The sequence below is a fragment of the Platalea leucorodia genome, assembly GCF_965183815.1.
Source record: "Platalea leucorodia genome assembly, chromosome: 2".
Taxonomy (NCBI): Eukaryota; Metazoa; Chordata; class Aves; order Pelecaniformes; family Threskiornithidae; genus Platalea; species Platalea leucorodia.
This window is the reverse complement of record NC_138824.1, coordinates 9,959,743-9,975,498: the sequence shown is the minus strand read 5'-3', so window position 1 is coordinate 9,975,498 and position 15,756 is coordinate 9,959,743. Positions and strand designations below refer to the sequence as shown.

The window sequence follows — 15,756 nt, the reverse complement described above, 5'->3', positions numbered from 1 at the left end:
GCGTGTGATGGATCAACGTCATGGATGAGCTTTCTGGGCTGGCTGCCCAAAACTTGTTATGGTCATTATACATCCCTCACACAGTATGTGACAGTTTTCCCATCTTCATACGTGATTCTTTGTGTAACAGGAGAGCTGAAAGGGCTGTCTTGGAGTATAATTATGCAACTCCAAGGTAAATAATAAAAAGTCAACAACAAAATTAGAAGCTGATAGAAACATGAAATGACTTCTGGTTTCCTAATGCACTACAAGTAGTGCTATAATAATCAAGCCAGCAAAATTCAAAGCTCTGAAAATAAATCCAGTGGTTAGCGATTCTTAAAATATTAAGCTGAGCAAAAACATGAAACTTTTTCACTCTCACTTCAGAAGTTATCTAAAGCCTGAGCTCTCTGAATGGAGTACATTACCTTGTTAATGTTGCTAAATGCTTCCACTTGGGTATATTATTTGCAAAAAAAAGATCTTCCTAGTATTTTTTAATGCTCCGTTTTTTAAGGCTTGTGCAAACTGTCATACGTAGTCTTTGTTGATGACTATGTTGTTGATATTTATGCGACTTCTTTCAGTGTTTCTGCTGCTGCCTGTACAGTGAAGGCTGCAATGGAAATCTGCCTCTTTACTTCTTCCCAGGCTTCATGTTGATTAGCTTTGTTTTTAATGTCAAACATGGCATCATAGATCCCTGGGAATGATTCTCCTACATACTTGTTATGGCTGCTTGGAGCAAAGACAACATGTCTGTAGGAAAGTTGAGGAAAAAAAAAACAATATTCTGCATTAGGAGAATAAAACGTTATTTTCTGAATAAAACTAATCTGTTTCTGTATCATCTGCTAAATTCTTGACATTGAAGATGTAAATAAATAACATTATTGAAGCAATAGTACCTATAATCTATGAAGCAAGAAAATAACCTAAGCTAAATTATTCCATGTGAATTCTGGAACGTTATAGCTAAGAAGACTTGAGATTAAGTTGACTAAAGTATTTTCCTTTCCCTCATTTTAGATGAAATGGAAATATTAAAAAAAAAGCCAGCTTCTTTTCTCACAGATATACACAGTCTCCAACAGATACAGGCATGCTTTGAGGTAGGAAAGCTGATGCTTTAACAAGAGACTGTTCTCAACAGATTTTTAATCAGAAGCTATGAGGGGTACAAGGACTGTAGATCTTAAGTTCTCTTTCTACAGTTACTTTGTAGGGGAACTTTTTAGTGGAAAGTTTATTTTTCTGAATTATGCAGACTGGTAGAAGGACCAAAAAGCTAGACTTGACTATTCTGCCTCTCAAACAAGATTTACTTCTTGAACCGGATGAGAGAACTACTGAATTCACTTCACTGCCATTGAAGTACTGCCCTCTACACTGTATTGGCTAGCATGACTGTTCTGCTATGATCGATCAAATAATAGATACTTCAATTACACCCTATTTCACTTTCAAAAAATAATAACTTCCTAAAGATCCTTTACCACTGAAATTACTTGAACTGAGTCCAGGGCCAAACTTTTAGATCCGAAAATCAATGGAAATGAGTTACTGACCTGAATAGGCTTCCAATAAGACTTTTCCTCATTCTCTATAGCGTATCTCACTGAAGTTTTCCCTAATAGTGTTTTCCCTTTTCAATATCTTATTTGTCCTGTTTAATCTACTTTTACCATGTTGAATAATATAATTGCAATACCATTTAAAGACCTGTAAATTTTAAAGGAGTTCTCATAGGGTACTCCATGCAGAAAGTGAAAAATAAGCGTTTCTTACCTATAGAATGGCCTGCCAGGTAATCCAAGAGGATCAATGAAAGCCCTTTCTAGAAACATGAGCTGATCATTTAGTGATCTGACAGCAATTAGGCTAAAAAGAAAACAGAGGAATATGTTAGCTTTTAGTGTTTGTCCCACTCTCATCCCATGCTTCAGTGGACACAGCTCTGGATTTACGAAGGACATTATATTGAAGATGTTGAACTTAAAGTGTAGCCCACAGAGGACAGCCCATGTCAGCTACCCTGCACAACAGAATTATGCTGATCTGTACTGTGACACAGTCTGGTTCATAACCTGAAAGTCTACTAAAGCTGCTTTTAAAGGCCAAGGAATAGTGTCAAAGAAGACAGACTTTCAGATATTTTCTCTCATGTTGCATCTTATTCCTGTATCTCCTTTTCATTAGGATGTTTAGGCAGAGCATTCTCTTCTTTTGTACCACAGTTTTCTAAAGACCCTATTTTCCACAAAACTAGCCAGCAGCAAATTACTTCAATAAAATCACATTTATTTTTATGTAAAACCACAACATCTGAGAAACAGGAAGCTTGTGATGTTAGAATCATCTTTTGAATCATCCAAGAATTGTGTTTTTCTGATGGCAGATTGTAAATTCCCTAGAGCAGAGACCATCTGTGTCTGTGCTTTGAATAGCTCTGAGCATACTGATGCTTAACAAATAAAAGAACTGTGAAGAAGATTATACTGAATATATGTGGGTTTGGTAGTTTACATCCAAAGTAACTTATTGTAGTGCTTCAAAGGCACCCACCAAGAAAAAAATGGTAAAATTTATAGCACTGTAAGCCTGCAGTAACTCTACTACTGTCAAGGAAATTGTTTCAAGTTTACATTGGTATAAATGGAAACTGAAACTGGATCATTGAATTAAAGCTTAGATTTAGGCCATCCATCAATGAAACTATTTTGAAAATGTCACATACATGTCATGTGTCATAAATGTCATATTTTACATAAGAAATTATTGTTAACTCATTTATCTTGAAAGTTGCTGCCATTAAAAAGATGGCTTTTATTCTCACTTAGTCTTCCATAAGGGTAAGCATATGGCTAAATTAGATTCTTCCCAAGAAACGTAACATACACATATGTATATCTAAAAAGAAGTTTGGTTTCTCATTCTGGGCATGGTCTACAAAGAATAAATTAAGAATTAAGTCAAGTGCAAATTAGGCCTTTTGGCATAGGTGGGGCATAGAATTTTGGGAAAGCTCACCAAAAAGCTTGCCACAACTACAATCATGGTACAGCTTTTTTTTTTTTTTTTTTTTCATTAAATGGTACCAGTATCTTGAAAACTAGACTGCTGAAAAACGAAGACCACAAGTCAACATTTGTTTTTTAATGATAATCCAGTGACAAAATCCTAGGATGTGTCTCTACTTGGAGGGAGTTACACACCTGAGCTGGCTCTACTCATGCTAACCAGCACCCTAGTCACAGCCATGTATCATCCTGGCACTGCTCCTCAACTAAAACCCATCAAGAATTGACACTAATCAGTTGGGACACTTTTTGAAGCTAACATGGCTAGATTCCCAGGCTCTGCAGTGTCTCTTGTGTCCACTAATTCAACATTTCTATACTTTGTTTCCTGGAGTAACCAGATCCTTAAAGACAAGAATCCATAAGGACTTACAATGAAACACATGACTGACAGTCGTTTGTCACCAAGGTTATTCAGGGGACTAAATGCAAGTGAAGACTATGCCCTCTGAGCCCAAAGGACTATGTGGAGTATTTGACTGGAAGAAAAAAAGAGTTAAACTTACTTATTGATATCTATTTGTTGTAGTCTTTCATGAAACCTAGCAGCAACTTCTGTAAAATTCTTCACAGCTGAAAAGAGAGCATCTGGAGGGAGCAGGAAGGAAGCATTTAACTTCAAATTCTGAAGGAATCATTTAACAAATCAAATTCTTCAAATTAAAGCTTTATCTTTCACTGTGATCATGATCTGTCAGTTCTCACTGAATGAAAATCAGATGACCCCATATACCTACATTAAAAACTATGTAATTCTGTGTGAAAACTTGCCTTGGAAACAACAGAAATCAGTATTTTTTGTGAATATTGTTTACTGTTTGCTACTTGAAGAATGTACAGAAATACCAAAAACTAGAGCATGGACTGCCAGAACCAGACTGTTCAGGTAGGTCTGGAATTTTATAAATCCCAACAACTTGTGTTTTACTGGTATGTCCCTCCACACATACCGATTTTTGAGAAAGACTGAGAGTATGTGTATGTGTGTGTGTACGTGCGCACACATACCTGATATTGATCGCTAGCGGCCAAGCCCTAAACTGAGTAGTATATAATGTCAGCAATAAAATAAAGGCTTCGCAGGCAGGAGGCATATTGTGAATCCCTATAACATGAAATAAAATTTCACGTGCCAGCACAAGATCCCTATTATGGCATAGGGATGAGCCATTTCTGCCTGACCAAGCCCCGAGGCAAACTTCTCATGGTGCTTGCGCTTGCCATCATGTGCCCATAAACTGAAACAAGAGAAGTTCTGATTGGATATAAGGAGAATATTTTTCACCCTGAGGACAGTCAAGCACGGTGGTCCAGAGAGGTTCTGTAGACTCTGTCCTTGGAGGTTATCAAGACCAGATGGGATAAAGCTCTGAGCAACCCGATCTGACCTCAGAGCTGACCCTGCCTTGGCCAGGTTGACCTAGAGACCTCCTGAGGTTCCTTCTAACCTGTGATCCTATGATCAGTGTTGGATAGAGAATTATCCAATGCCATAAGCTGCAAAGCAGTGTGATTTTTTTTAGGGACCAAGACACAGACATCCTGTTGCTAACATCGGTGAACCATGCACAGGTCAAAGAACATGTGACTGTAAGTGTTAGCTCTACTTCGCAGTGGCATAGCCTCTACACAGGCATAATGGTGACAAAGTACTCAAATTTCCAATTATTGGAGGGTGTGGCTCTTGTTTTATCTACTGTTCATACAGCACAAGGTGAATACTAGGTCATGGCTAAGACATACATTAAGATAAGGCACTGCTACCATTAACAGAGGAGGAGTGCGATGAAAGACTGTACGTACCAAAGGATACATTGTATGTTGCCAGTTCCTCTTCATGATTCCTTGACAAATTATAGATGATGTGAGCATAGTTGCTCACAGCTGATGCATAATCTCTACAGTCGAAAGGAAGCACAACGGAGTTGGCCAATTCAAATACCAGCCCTCCTCGTACCTGAGCTACTGTCAGATGATTCTTGAAGGTGGGATCATAAAACTTCTCCACAATTTCATAGGTTTCATAGACACTGTGGTAAACTGGATAGCTGCTATATTTTTCTACATTCTGAAACAAACCAACCCAAACAAAACCATTATTCAGCTGTGGATACTCCAGCTTTGCTTGAAAACCTTTGCTGTGGGATTCAAGGCACTGTGAAGTTAAGTGTCCAGGTCACATTAATCCTATGTAGCCACTACAGACAGCCGAATGAGAAGAACTGCTCAGCAGTGGCTCTCTTAGACATCAACCTATGATGAGATGAACGCTCATTTGGAGATGCCTCTCCACTGACCATGTACAGAGCCTAAAGAAGGTAGCTAAGAACAGACACATAACTTTTCATTGGCTAAATAAAGGTCAGACTGCCCTTCCTCTCTTTGCTTGGATCTCAACAGTCATTTCTGTTTGTGTCTTTGGATATGCCTTTCACAGGAAAAGACCACATTGAATAGATTGCTCCTTGAACATTCCTCAATTAGTCTCATCTCACAGTATGCTCCAGAGTCAAACCCATATTTTCCATAAAACATGTTGAATTCAAAGCTTCGTAAGTTATTACAAATCATTCAAAAGTCATCATAAGCCACTCATAAGCCTTCATCAACCATAGGTAATTCTGAGCACATCCATTTACCCTGAGCAAAGTTCCTTTTGTCTGACTGACACCACATTGACCATTTCTATTATTAAATATTCGTGCTGTAGTAGCACACAGAGTTCTAGTAATGAACTGGGACTCCACTCTGACACACTAGACTGAACTACTCCAAAAAGCTGGCCGTCTAAATGGCTCAATTACAGGTGATATTATTCAGGCAGTTAGAGGGGAGACAAAATTACAAAGACACAGACTTACCCAATTTTTACTGTAACGTGCTCTGCCCGAAGCAATGCCAAGACGTTGAAAAAAGACTTCAAAGTCATTGCCAGAACCCAGTTTATTTATTCTTTAAACAAGAAAGAGGAAAATGCCTTGAGTGACAATACTTAAAGTATAATTTCAGTTTGCTTCCAAGTACTGTGGCAATTATTTATTCTGCAGTCACAGTCACTACCCAGTCTTTCCCTAGTATGCTCTTTCTCTCAATATACCATGAATTGCCTGTGACCCCTACCTTACATGCACCTCATCAATTGCGTTCTTGGAGGAGCAGAGTCATCATTCTCAGGGTCAGAGAAATCAAACTCTCAAAAGGAGAATTTAACTGTCTTTAATCACTGAGAAGACCCAATGACCTTCCTCCTACTGAACTTCCACTATGCCAAGCTCTCAACTCAGAGAAATCACAACAGTACCAGCATGGCTCCATGCAATAGAATCAGTCTTTAATATTCTATAGAGAAACCTTGGTAAATTTGAAGGACAGTGTTGTAAAAACCTGCCTGGTGTGCTCCCCAGCCACCCAAACTCAGAGGCCTTCCAGGAGACTGGAAGCAAGTGCAAGGGAAAGCTGCTGTGTTAGCACCTTGTGTGTCTGCCGCTGGCTTGTGCATTCTACCCTTATTTGTCTAAATACACTTTACTTTTCATATATAAAGCCTCCTGTTCATGCTAAAAGACAAGTTCACAAAACTGTTGTACTATAGCGTATCAGCTGCAATCAATAAAACTCTGAAATTTGTACCAGCTGAGAATCACACTATTTCTTTTAGGCGCTCAATTTTTCAAGTGGATATTTCTTTAAAACCCACTGTACAAGTTATAATAACTTCTGGTATATCGTTTATTTTCTTTTGCCACTGACCTGGGGACCTCTTTATACTCTCTTGATGGATTTTTTTTATACCAGCTCTCATAAAGAGATTTTCCTTCAAACCCCTCATCAGGACTTGGTATCTAGAAAAAATATATTGTAAAATAAGACAAAGTGTACAATTTTAAATGTTACCAAGGAACAAATCTACAACCTGTCATCATGCAAAGCCTATGGCTTAGGGCAATGAATAAGTCACAATCTTGAGTCCCTCAACTTTTCTGCATTTCCATTTTAACATTTCAAATACATAGCGTTTTCCAGAGGAATAGTTTATTTGCTAAAAATAGGTAATTTTAGATGGAAGAAAACACAGGGAAAGTAAAGCACTTCAAGTCAATATTTACATTCTGGTATTTCTTCATGAGATTTTCAGCAACTTAATTTAAATATTCAACACAAAAATCCCTCACAAACCCAAAACTTTTTGTTTCACTTTGGCAGGAAATTTCAATTTTGTCTTGGTTTAATTCAAAACTGTTTCTACCTTGCTTTAGTTCTCAGAAATTATATTCACAGATGTAGAAATAACCTTAGAAGGGCAAAGTGTACAGTACTTGGTGTTTATGCCATCATAGCTGCTACGGAGGTATACAAATCGTGATCATCCTAAAGTTCATTTCTATCACTTTTTTCAGACTACCTTCCAGATTACTGAGCAGGTTAAACACTGTGGGTATTTCTTCATCTTTCCTTTTTATTGATGGGCTGCTGAGGTTTTATTATCTTTAACCTATTAAAGATTATTAATATCTATTTTATTATTAATATCTATACCTACTGTCTAAGAACTACTCCACAACAGCGATCAAAATAAAACTAATATATTTGCTTTTTTGGTCATGAAGCTAATGGTTCATAGAAGAGTGTTAACAGTTTTTGCCACAGATTAACTTTGGATGGGATCACACAGGACCTGCCTCCAGATCAGCATTCTCTTCAGACATCAGCGACCAACAAGCTGTGGTTACATGCGTTCACCAGCCTTTGCTGCTGCTTCCCAGCTCGAGGAAGGGTTACAAAACCATGTTTACTGGTATTTAGGTCAACACTTTAAGGGTGGCTCTTGGTGCCCAAACTGAGACTCTGATGACCTGATTTTCTGACACCTGCGCTTAGCACACGTTACCATGGGAACGGCAGGTGATCAGCTCTTCCGCAGCTCAGGACAGAAATGTATTTATCTGGGCACCTAATTTTAACAGAGTTAAATTTTATTTGTTGTCTTTCAATTGCCAGAAAATGATTATACTGAATTACTACACTTCCTTTACTTTTGTACGAATCTAATGCCACCTTCCAAGAGATAACAAATTATGAACCCTGGAAAAGATAGATGACTGAATATATACAGCAGATGAAGACAGATATAGTGGATTCATAGAATATATACAGTAGTTGAATGTACATTATATATATGTATATAAAATAAATACACAGAAGACTAATTAAATGTTCATGCTTTAATATAGATGAACAGGAAAAAGCCCAGAAACAAAAAGCCCTTAGTGCCAGCCTCTAAGACCCACTCTCAAAGCAAGGAACATCTTACATCTAAGATGGTGAGGCTATTTCCTGAGAAAGGTCCCTATCTTTCAATTTTGTGTGCCACACAAATAATTGTGAGAGCATCATGGTCAGAGCCAATAAATATCTAACAGGATACACTGAAGCTGAGCACATTGACCAAACCTGTCACATCATGCTAAAAACAACACTGTAGCAAGCCTAATTTCTTCCCCTGCCTAAAGGGAGTCAGAGTCTCCCACTACCATGGGCACCCTAGAGATGGACTGGGCAGCCAAGTTTGTGCTTGTTTCTGTCCTCTGGCTCATGGCATTTTTTTATTCTTGTGTTCTTAGAAGGAATTCTTTCACACGAGGAGTGGAAAAATCCCCCAATCCTGAATAGCTAATAATGTAAAGGTATAAGCTTGAAATCCATTTGCCACTCCTGGGAAAAAGCTCCAGCTACTTAGCTATAGGCTTAAAAGGGGTACTGCAGTTAGAAAAGACAGAAACATCTGACACTGTATTTTATACAAAGAGCCCCATCCAGTAAGTGAGCACTGAACATGCTGGATAAAAATTTCAAGCAATATTACCTCTTTTGTCAGACTGTACACCAGTCTGTACATCAGTGGTGTGCAATCCACTCGTAGGGTGTAGTTTCCTGAAAAACAGGAAAAACTATTTATCCAAAGAAGCAAGTTCTACTCAGATGAGACCTCATGCCATCATTTGTTAATAGGAAAGGGACTAGAGAGCTACACTCTCTACAAGGAACAAGCTGATTCTCCCTGTAGAAGAGTTCTCCTCCTGTGATCTTGTCAGTGCATTTGTATTGGTTAGGATGAATTACAGCCCAGCTTTTGAAGCAACCCTTAAGGGATTTTCTTATGTCCCTATGCTTATTATGCATGTTATAAGAGGAAAAGCTGACACTGAAGAGTTGCCATAGAACTGCTGACAGGGGCACAACACTTCTTGTCCCTTCCCATGACTTCCCAAATAGTGTAGCTCCTGTAATGGACTTCTTTCTTGAAGTAACAGGAACATCTGAAGGATACTTCATGATGCTGGGTCACAGTTTCCCCTCATATCTACTCCCAAACTAATGCAGCAGCATTATCACATTGAAGCTTTGATGGATCTCCAAGACAAAATGCATCCCAGTCATCTGTATATACCATCACTATTCCTGTAAAACACAAGTCAAAACTATGTACCTTCGATGGAGGAATCTGCATTGATGTAAGCCACTCCTCGTGCTTGCAATACTTTGGCGTTTTCCTATGAGAAGGAAAAGAGGAAGAAAATGATGATGAACTTTTTTTTCCTCAGAACTATATTTTTTTTCCCGTCCACAGAAGTAACAGCTGTTTCAGGGAAAGACACCACATACTGCAAGGAGCCATATCTTCTTGGTAGTTCAAAAGGAAACTTAAGAGTGTGTATGTGTGTGTGTAAGGAATAGAGAGGGAAGGAGGGAAGAAGTGTTGCTTTCTGGTACAGATTTCTCAAAGATCTGCCACTGTGAAAGTTGCTCTGAACACTACTGGTTTACCTCAGCCCACTCTGTTGATCCTAACAAGCCAAATTCCTCTGCATCCCAGCTTGCAAATATCACTGTTCTCCTTGGCCTCCATCCTGCAATAAAAGACCATGAAAACTGTATTACAGAAATAAAGACTGCTTGTTACAAGGTAACTAATGTGAAGACAAATGCCATTTTTGGGGGGTTCATCTTTTCTCCTGATCTGTGGGGAAAGAGGTGTGTTTAAGGAACTGTAACACCGACTTCTTCATGAACCTAATCTAATAATGGTTTGATAATTTTGTAGCAATCTCACTTCTACTTCAATATTGTGCCAAATAATGTATTATTTTTCTTCTCTCAGCTTTAATTGCGAGAAAATTTTCTAAAATTTAAAACTCTGAACAAGGAAAAATAACGTACTTGTGCGCAAATTCTTGGAAGAAAGATTTTCCGCTCTTTTTGCTCTGTTCAAGTACACATTGTATACCAGTGCCTACTTTGACAAAAAAGTGTATGGCACGCTTTCATATCTATTACTGAATTTCTCTGACCTGTGTCCCAAATGCCAGATTTCAAAATCTAAGGAATTCCCTGTAACTTTGACAGATCACCGTCAAATCAAAGATCTTTCACTTGAAGTTCTGCATTCAATTTAAATGCAGGCCAAGTGGAACAGGCTCTATTGCCCTGCCTCTGTATCTTCGCCCAAAGTTTTCTTTGAGGCTACTGGAACCTTTTAATCTTTTGCTCCCTTTCTTTTTTACCTTTTTTTTTCCCCCCAGCTTGCATTCCAAAGACAAGTTTCCCCTGATATCCAGTAACTGGGAGGGAATGGACAGAAAACTAAATGTCAATAGGTTTTAAGCGTAATGGATAGGCAAAGAAAGCTCCTCTAGCACAGTATTTGAGTTATGTCAGAGTTTCTTTCCATGGGATGTCAGATAGGGAGACAGCATTTGCTCTGACAGCAGCAGAAACTTGGTACAGTTGGTACAGTTGACATTTCTTCCTATTCTAATGTAACTAGGCATGAAGTATTTTTAACCATTACCTCCTACTGTGTTTGCACAGCTCACTCTCTGCATTACACAGACATGCTTTACTTATTCTTGTGTCTGTCTCCAAACTACAGTCAAGCGCTGAGAAGGCTCTCGATGTTGCCCTGATGAAGCCTTGATTAGTCCACCACTGTACCAATTTTATAGGACCATTGAAACATCCAGTCTGACCAGCCTCAAATACACAGTAATTGTACCTAAATGTCATTTATTTCAGTATCCCCCATTTTGTGTTTTGTTTTCCTTTAGGTGTACTTTCTCTTAAGTAGAAATACCTCACATATGCTAAGGTTGTAACTGGAACTAATTAACAGCTGCAGAGCAGCGTGTTTATTCGAGACATCAGTGAGATACACGTGTTTAATTTTAAGCATATGTTTAAATCCCAGAGAAATTAATGGCCACTGCTGAGAGCAGTGATTTTGGTGTGCTTTATTCTTTCTTTACAATACCTTTCCTTTTCAGTTTTCCAAAGCTCCTCACAATCTCATGAACCACAGCTGCACCACTCTGAGGATCAATCCCACCAAATACCCATGAGTCGCGGTGGCCTCCCAGGATGACATATCTGTCTAGAGAAATTAATTATGGAGGTTTACTCAGAAAAATTTTTTTCCTGCCATAGAGCTGTTAATTGGAAGTAATATCTAATTTTCCATGTAGGTGTCAGGCAACAAAGCTTAATAGTTTATAATATACATGATAGAAAGGCAAAAGACATTTTACATCTCCAAAAACATTTTTCTGCATTTTCAGCCAGTGCTAAAGAATTTGTCAAACACAATAACTTGACCCCATAAGACTTAAAACCTCCTAAATTCCATAGTTACTTCTATTATTAGAAATACTGCAGCTTTCCTCTGAAGATAGAAGCATCTTTCCATATTTTACAATAGCATGTTTCATGGTAAAGCTGATCCACTAATTATATTTGTACAGCATGCCAACTCACAACATTAAGGTGTGCTGAATGCAGTATTTCTCTGAATATGTATATAGTCAATCATAAAAAGGGTTGTCCAAATCATGACAGAGATGTGATTAATAAGATCGAAGTCAGACTAGATCTCTGTGCTACTATAATATGGTTAAGAGTTGTGTTTCAGGCAACAGGGAAGTGCTGCAGTTCCAAGTTAAATCATGTTATCATCATCCTAGGGATGTCTATACAGCTGTTTTTTTAGAGTCTAAAATCACACTGGTTACAAGAGACTGTAAGGCAGACAAATAGTCAATAGTGGTGGCTATTGATGTCTTCAGATGGAATGCAAAATCCATTCCGGTGTTAGCAGGAAAGAATATCCACTTAAGAATATTATTTCAATTGCAAAGTTACTTGCCTGAAGACAAATATTTCTGTCTTGGTTATGACTCCCCCTTGAAAATCAGCATTTACAGTGAAAGTGCTGACATACCCTGAACCATATGAAAGCTGGTGAAATAAATATTTCAACACTGATGATGGTGCAATATTTCAGAGAAAACTATATTCTTCATTTCCTCCTTGTAACTATGAAGTGCATCTAGAGGTCACTGCACGCTCATATTACACTGAAGACAAATGACTTTACCTGGTTCCACTGTGCCTCTGATGGTACCAATCACATTGTAAATCCTTCTTATTTCGTTGTGGCTATGAATGTGCATTTTCACCTTCCTAGTGTATCAGGAAGAAAATCCAAAGAGAAAATCCACCAGATTAGATAATAAAACATCTTGACACCTTTCAGAAGTGTACAATACAAATTGTAAGGGGAGCATTTTGGCCAAATTTAACCTTCATTAAACCAAAGTAAATATTAAAAGATGTCAGTGTAGGTTTTTTCTGGATTTATACTTGTGCAACTGAGAACAACATTTAGCCCTTGAAAGCTAGGTACTGTTATTGATGGCAGCAAGATCTATATGGATAACAGGCTCAGAACTCCAAATTTAAAGATTTTTTTCTAGCAGCTAGTTTTTAAATTTGGAAGAGTGAAAAAAAATGAAAACCATCTAATGTTAAAAAGGTAAATAGCTCTAATCATCTAGAGGTTGGTGCAAATCAGAAATGACTCCAGCACAGTCAATACTGATGTGGCAGCTCAGGCAGCAGAAAATCAGACAACGTGAGATGCATCAAGAGACTTTGTTTATCTGCAACACAGCTGGAGATGCAACAACTCATCCTCAAGGATTGCCTGCGCATTTTTCAGAAAGAATTTTTCATGTGGTATGACTAAGACATAGGGGAAAGGTAAAACGGCTCATATGAAGTCAGTACAATAGCTCAGCCAATACTGAAACACCTGGACTTTAGTCCTAAACTGTAATCACTAAATCTGTTTAAAAACAATCTGAAGCAATAAAAATGACACTGTAATTAAAGCTTTTTTTCTGGAAAACCTGACATGTAGGTTAATATTGTTTTATATGAGGCAATAGATAAGACCAGAAGCTAGACCCACATGAATTTAAAAAAGACAACACAAATTCAGTTCTCAAAAATAATCAGTCTCATCAAATAGCCTGCCAAAGGCTAGATGCTTTTCAAATGAAACTGGTTCAAGACTAGCTGGAAACTAAGCAATTCAGTCATATCCATCCAATCAAGATGTAAATCTACTGAAGCTTTGGACTGAGTGCATTTCAGCCCAGGAAATGGTCATAATCAAACGAATGATGCGAATAACCCCAACTACTCTACCTTTGGTCACATTCTGTTGCTCTACCTGTTTTTCTCTGATCCCGAGCACGCTTTCCTTATGAAACAAAACTGACCTTGTAGAATAATTTGTTGTGAAACCAGGACCAACGTTGTAAGATACATTCAAATTTCCTTTCCAGCTACTGTGCGGTGGTGCATATCCTCCCATATTACTATTATGAAAAAAAAAATTATCATTATTAGTAACAGACATCTAATAATAGCACCGAACACAAATGAGGAACCAGGAACCATACTTTGTTAGGTCCCCCCCCAACCCCCAGACCACAGTGATGGTCTTTGTCTTAGACAATTTATACTACAATAATCTATCTTTTTAGCTACATTAGTATTAGTAAACTAACACAGAGGAATAGCCCTGGGCATTGAGATCAGCTTGGAATGGCCTACAGCTATCCTGGAAAACAGCGCTGGCCTGCAAAGGTTTTGCATACAAACTGCCTCTTGTAAATGGTCCTTGGAACTTTCTACTGCCTTGAACTGCATTTGCATTTGAATAAGCAGAGAGTAACCTGGACCATTCTAACAGTTTAACAGCATAGGCAGTTGTCTTCCAGTGCTTGTCCCTGGACACTGTTTAATTTGGTAGCATAGACAGAGTTGATGTGTTTCAAAGATGTCTAAAATTGGAGAAATATGATCAGTTCAAGTCACCTTTTCTTCTTCCATTGTCAAAGATGAGATGTTTTTTCTCAGTTAACACAACTGGAAATGTAGTAATTCAGTGGATCGCAATTGCCCATACTTATTCACCTATTCTAAAGGATTTATATTTTTGACATCAACTTGTGAGAAACATAAAAAAATATATTAAAAATTATGCTGGATGTTCTGGTTCTTATTAGGTAAAATATATTTATTGTAAATGAAAGCACGTCCTTTACTGTAAATGCATACTTCAGTCAAGCTTTATTCCACAGAACACTTCAGCATATCTTCAAGTCCTTGGTATATTTTTTATATTAAAATATGATAGCAGGATTAACAAGAAGTCATGACTTCTCGAGACAAAAATGAAAACAAGAACCCAGTATTTTTAGCAGATTTAGATTTCACTCATAATTAATAAAACCAAGTTCTAGAATTATTTAAAAATTATTGAAAAGAAATATCTAGCTACATCATATTTATTAATCTGCTCTACCACTACTAGTTGGCAGTGGAAAAAAGTTTTTTTAACCTATACCTTTATCATTATGAGCAGTTATCCTCATAACAGTGATGACCGTAAAGTTTCAAAGAAAAGACAGTTTGGAGACATATTAGTCCATAAAAGTTTGGAAGGAAATAGGAAAAACACTAGAACAGTGTTAATGAACATCAGGTATGCAAAGACATCAAAGACAATAAAATTCTGCCTCATATAAAAATAAATAGCTTCAATACTTCAGAGGAAAACTTGCATAGAGAACCAAGATAGAATTTTTTTTTTTTTGGACTCAATGTTCAAACAGAGGCACCAGACAGAGCAGAATGATTGCTCATGTGATTCAGATGTAAAATTCTAATACAAATACACACCCAAGATTATGTTCACTTATTGCCCTAAAGACTTACCCGTAGTACTGTTGCCAACCCTGGTATTTCCTGGTCTGTATCTCTACAGTTGATACAGATGATTACTGCTACATTTTTAGGGGCATGATATACTTGCCAACTCAATCACATCTTAGTTTTTTCAGAGAACTTATTTGGTTTGTTATGATAATTACAAATTTTAATCCTGTCCTCTGGCAAGCTAGTATCCTGTCTTCACGTCACTTGCATGTTTAGTAAGCACACTTACTTATATGCAGATGTCTATTAAATCCCATATAATACTCCAGAGTTTCCCCAGTGTCCTTATGTTAGCTCACTAGCATAATTTCGTATTTCTGCAACATAATACACCTGATGAGAGAAAGCACACACCTTCATTTAACAGAGGACAGTATAGATACTGTCCCTTCAAGCATGCATGGCAAGTATTTCCTGGGACAAACGAATGACTTCATTTGTGGTCTTTTTCACAAGACAGGTATCACGCCATCCTCAAAAACTTTAGCCTTTATTCAAACTGAGAGGCACTTTATACCTTCAGTATACTTGATTGATCATGATATATTACAAATTATCCATTCCAGATCAC

The 15,756-nt window shown here is 37.7% G+C and overlaps 1 protein-coding gene across 2 annotated transcripts in view; it reads right to left on the bottom strand.

The window, feature by feature from the left end:
- Positions 1-221: 221 nt before the first annotated feature.
- LOC309602429 (glutamate carboxypeptidase 2-like) overlaps positions 222-15,756 on the bottom strand; it is a gene marked incomplete at its 5' end in the record, with an annotated part of 30,271 nt that continues 14,736 nt past the window's right edge. The window contains 12 exons of one of the 2 annotated variants that reach the window (XM_082335999.1): positions 222-744; positions 1,774-1,866; positions 3,572-3,653; positions 4,869-5,133; positions 5,927-6,017; positions 6,816-6,907; positions 8,929-8,996; positions 9,553-9,616; positions 9,891-9,973; positions 11,374-11,493; positions 12,493-12,578; positions 13,682-13,780. In XM_082335999.1, the coding sequence (XP_082192125.1) occupies positions 555-744; positions 1,774-1,866; positions 3,572-3,653; positions 4,869-5,133; positions 5,927-6,017; positions 6,816-6,907; positions 8,929-8,996; positions 9,553-9,616; positions 9,891-9,973; positions 11,374-11,493; positions 12,493-12,578; positions 13,682-13,780 (1,333 nt within the window). In that variant the 3' untranslated portion in view covers positions 222-554. The remainder of the gene's footprint in view (positions 745-1,773; positions 1,867-3,571; positions 3,654-4,868; positions 5,134-5,926; positions 6,018-6,815; positions 6,908-8,928; positions 8,997-9,552; positions 9,617-9,890; positions 9,974-11,373; positions 11,494-12,492; positions 12,579-13,681; positions 13,781-15,756) is intronic. The other variant, XM_082336000.1, reaches the window with a different exon arrangement.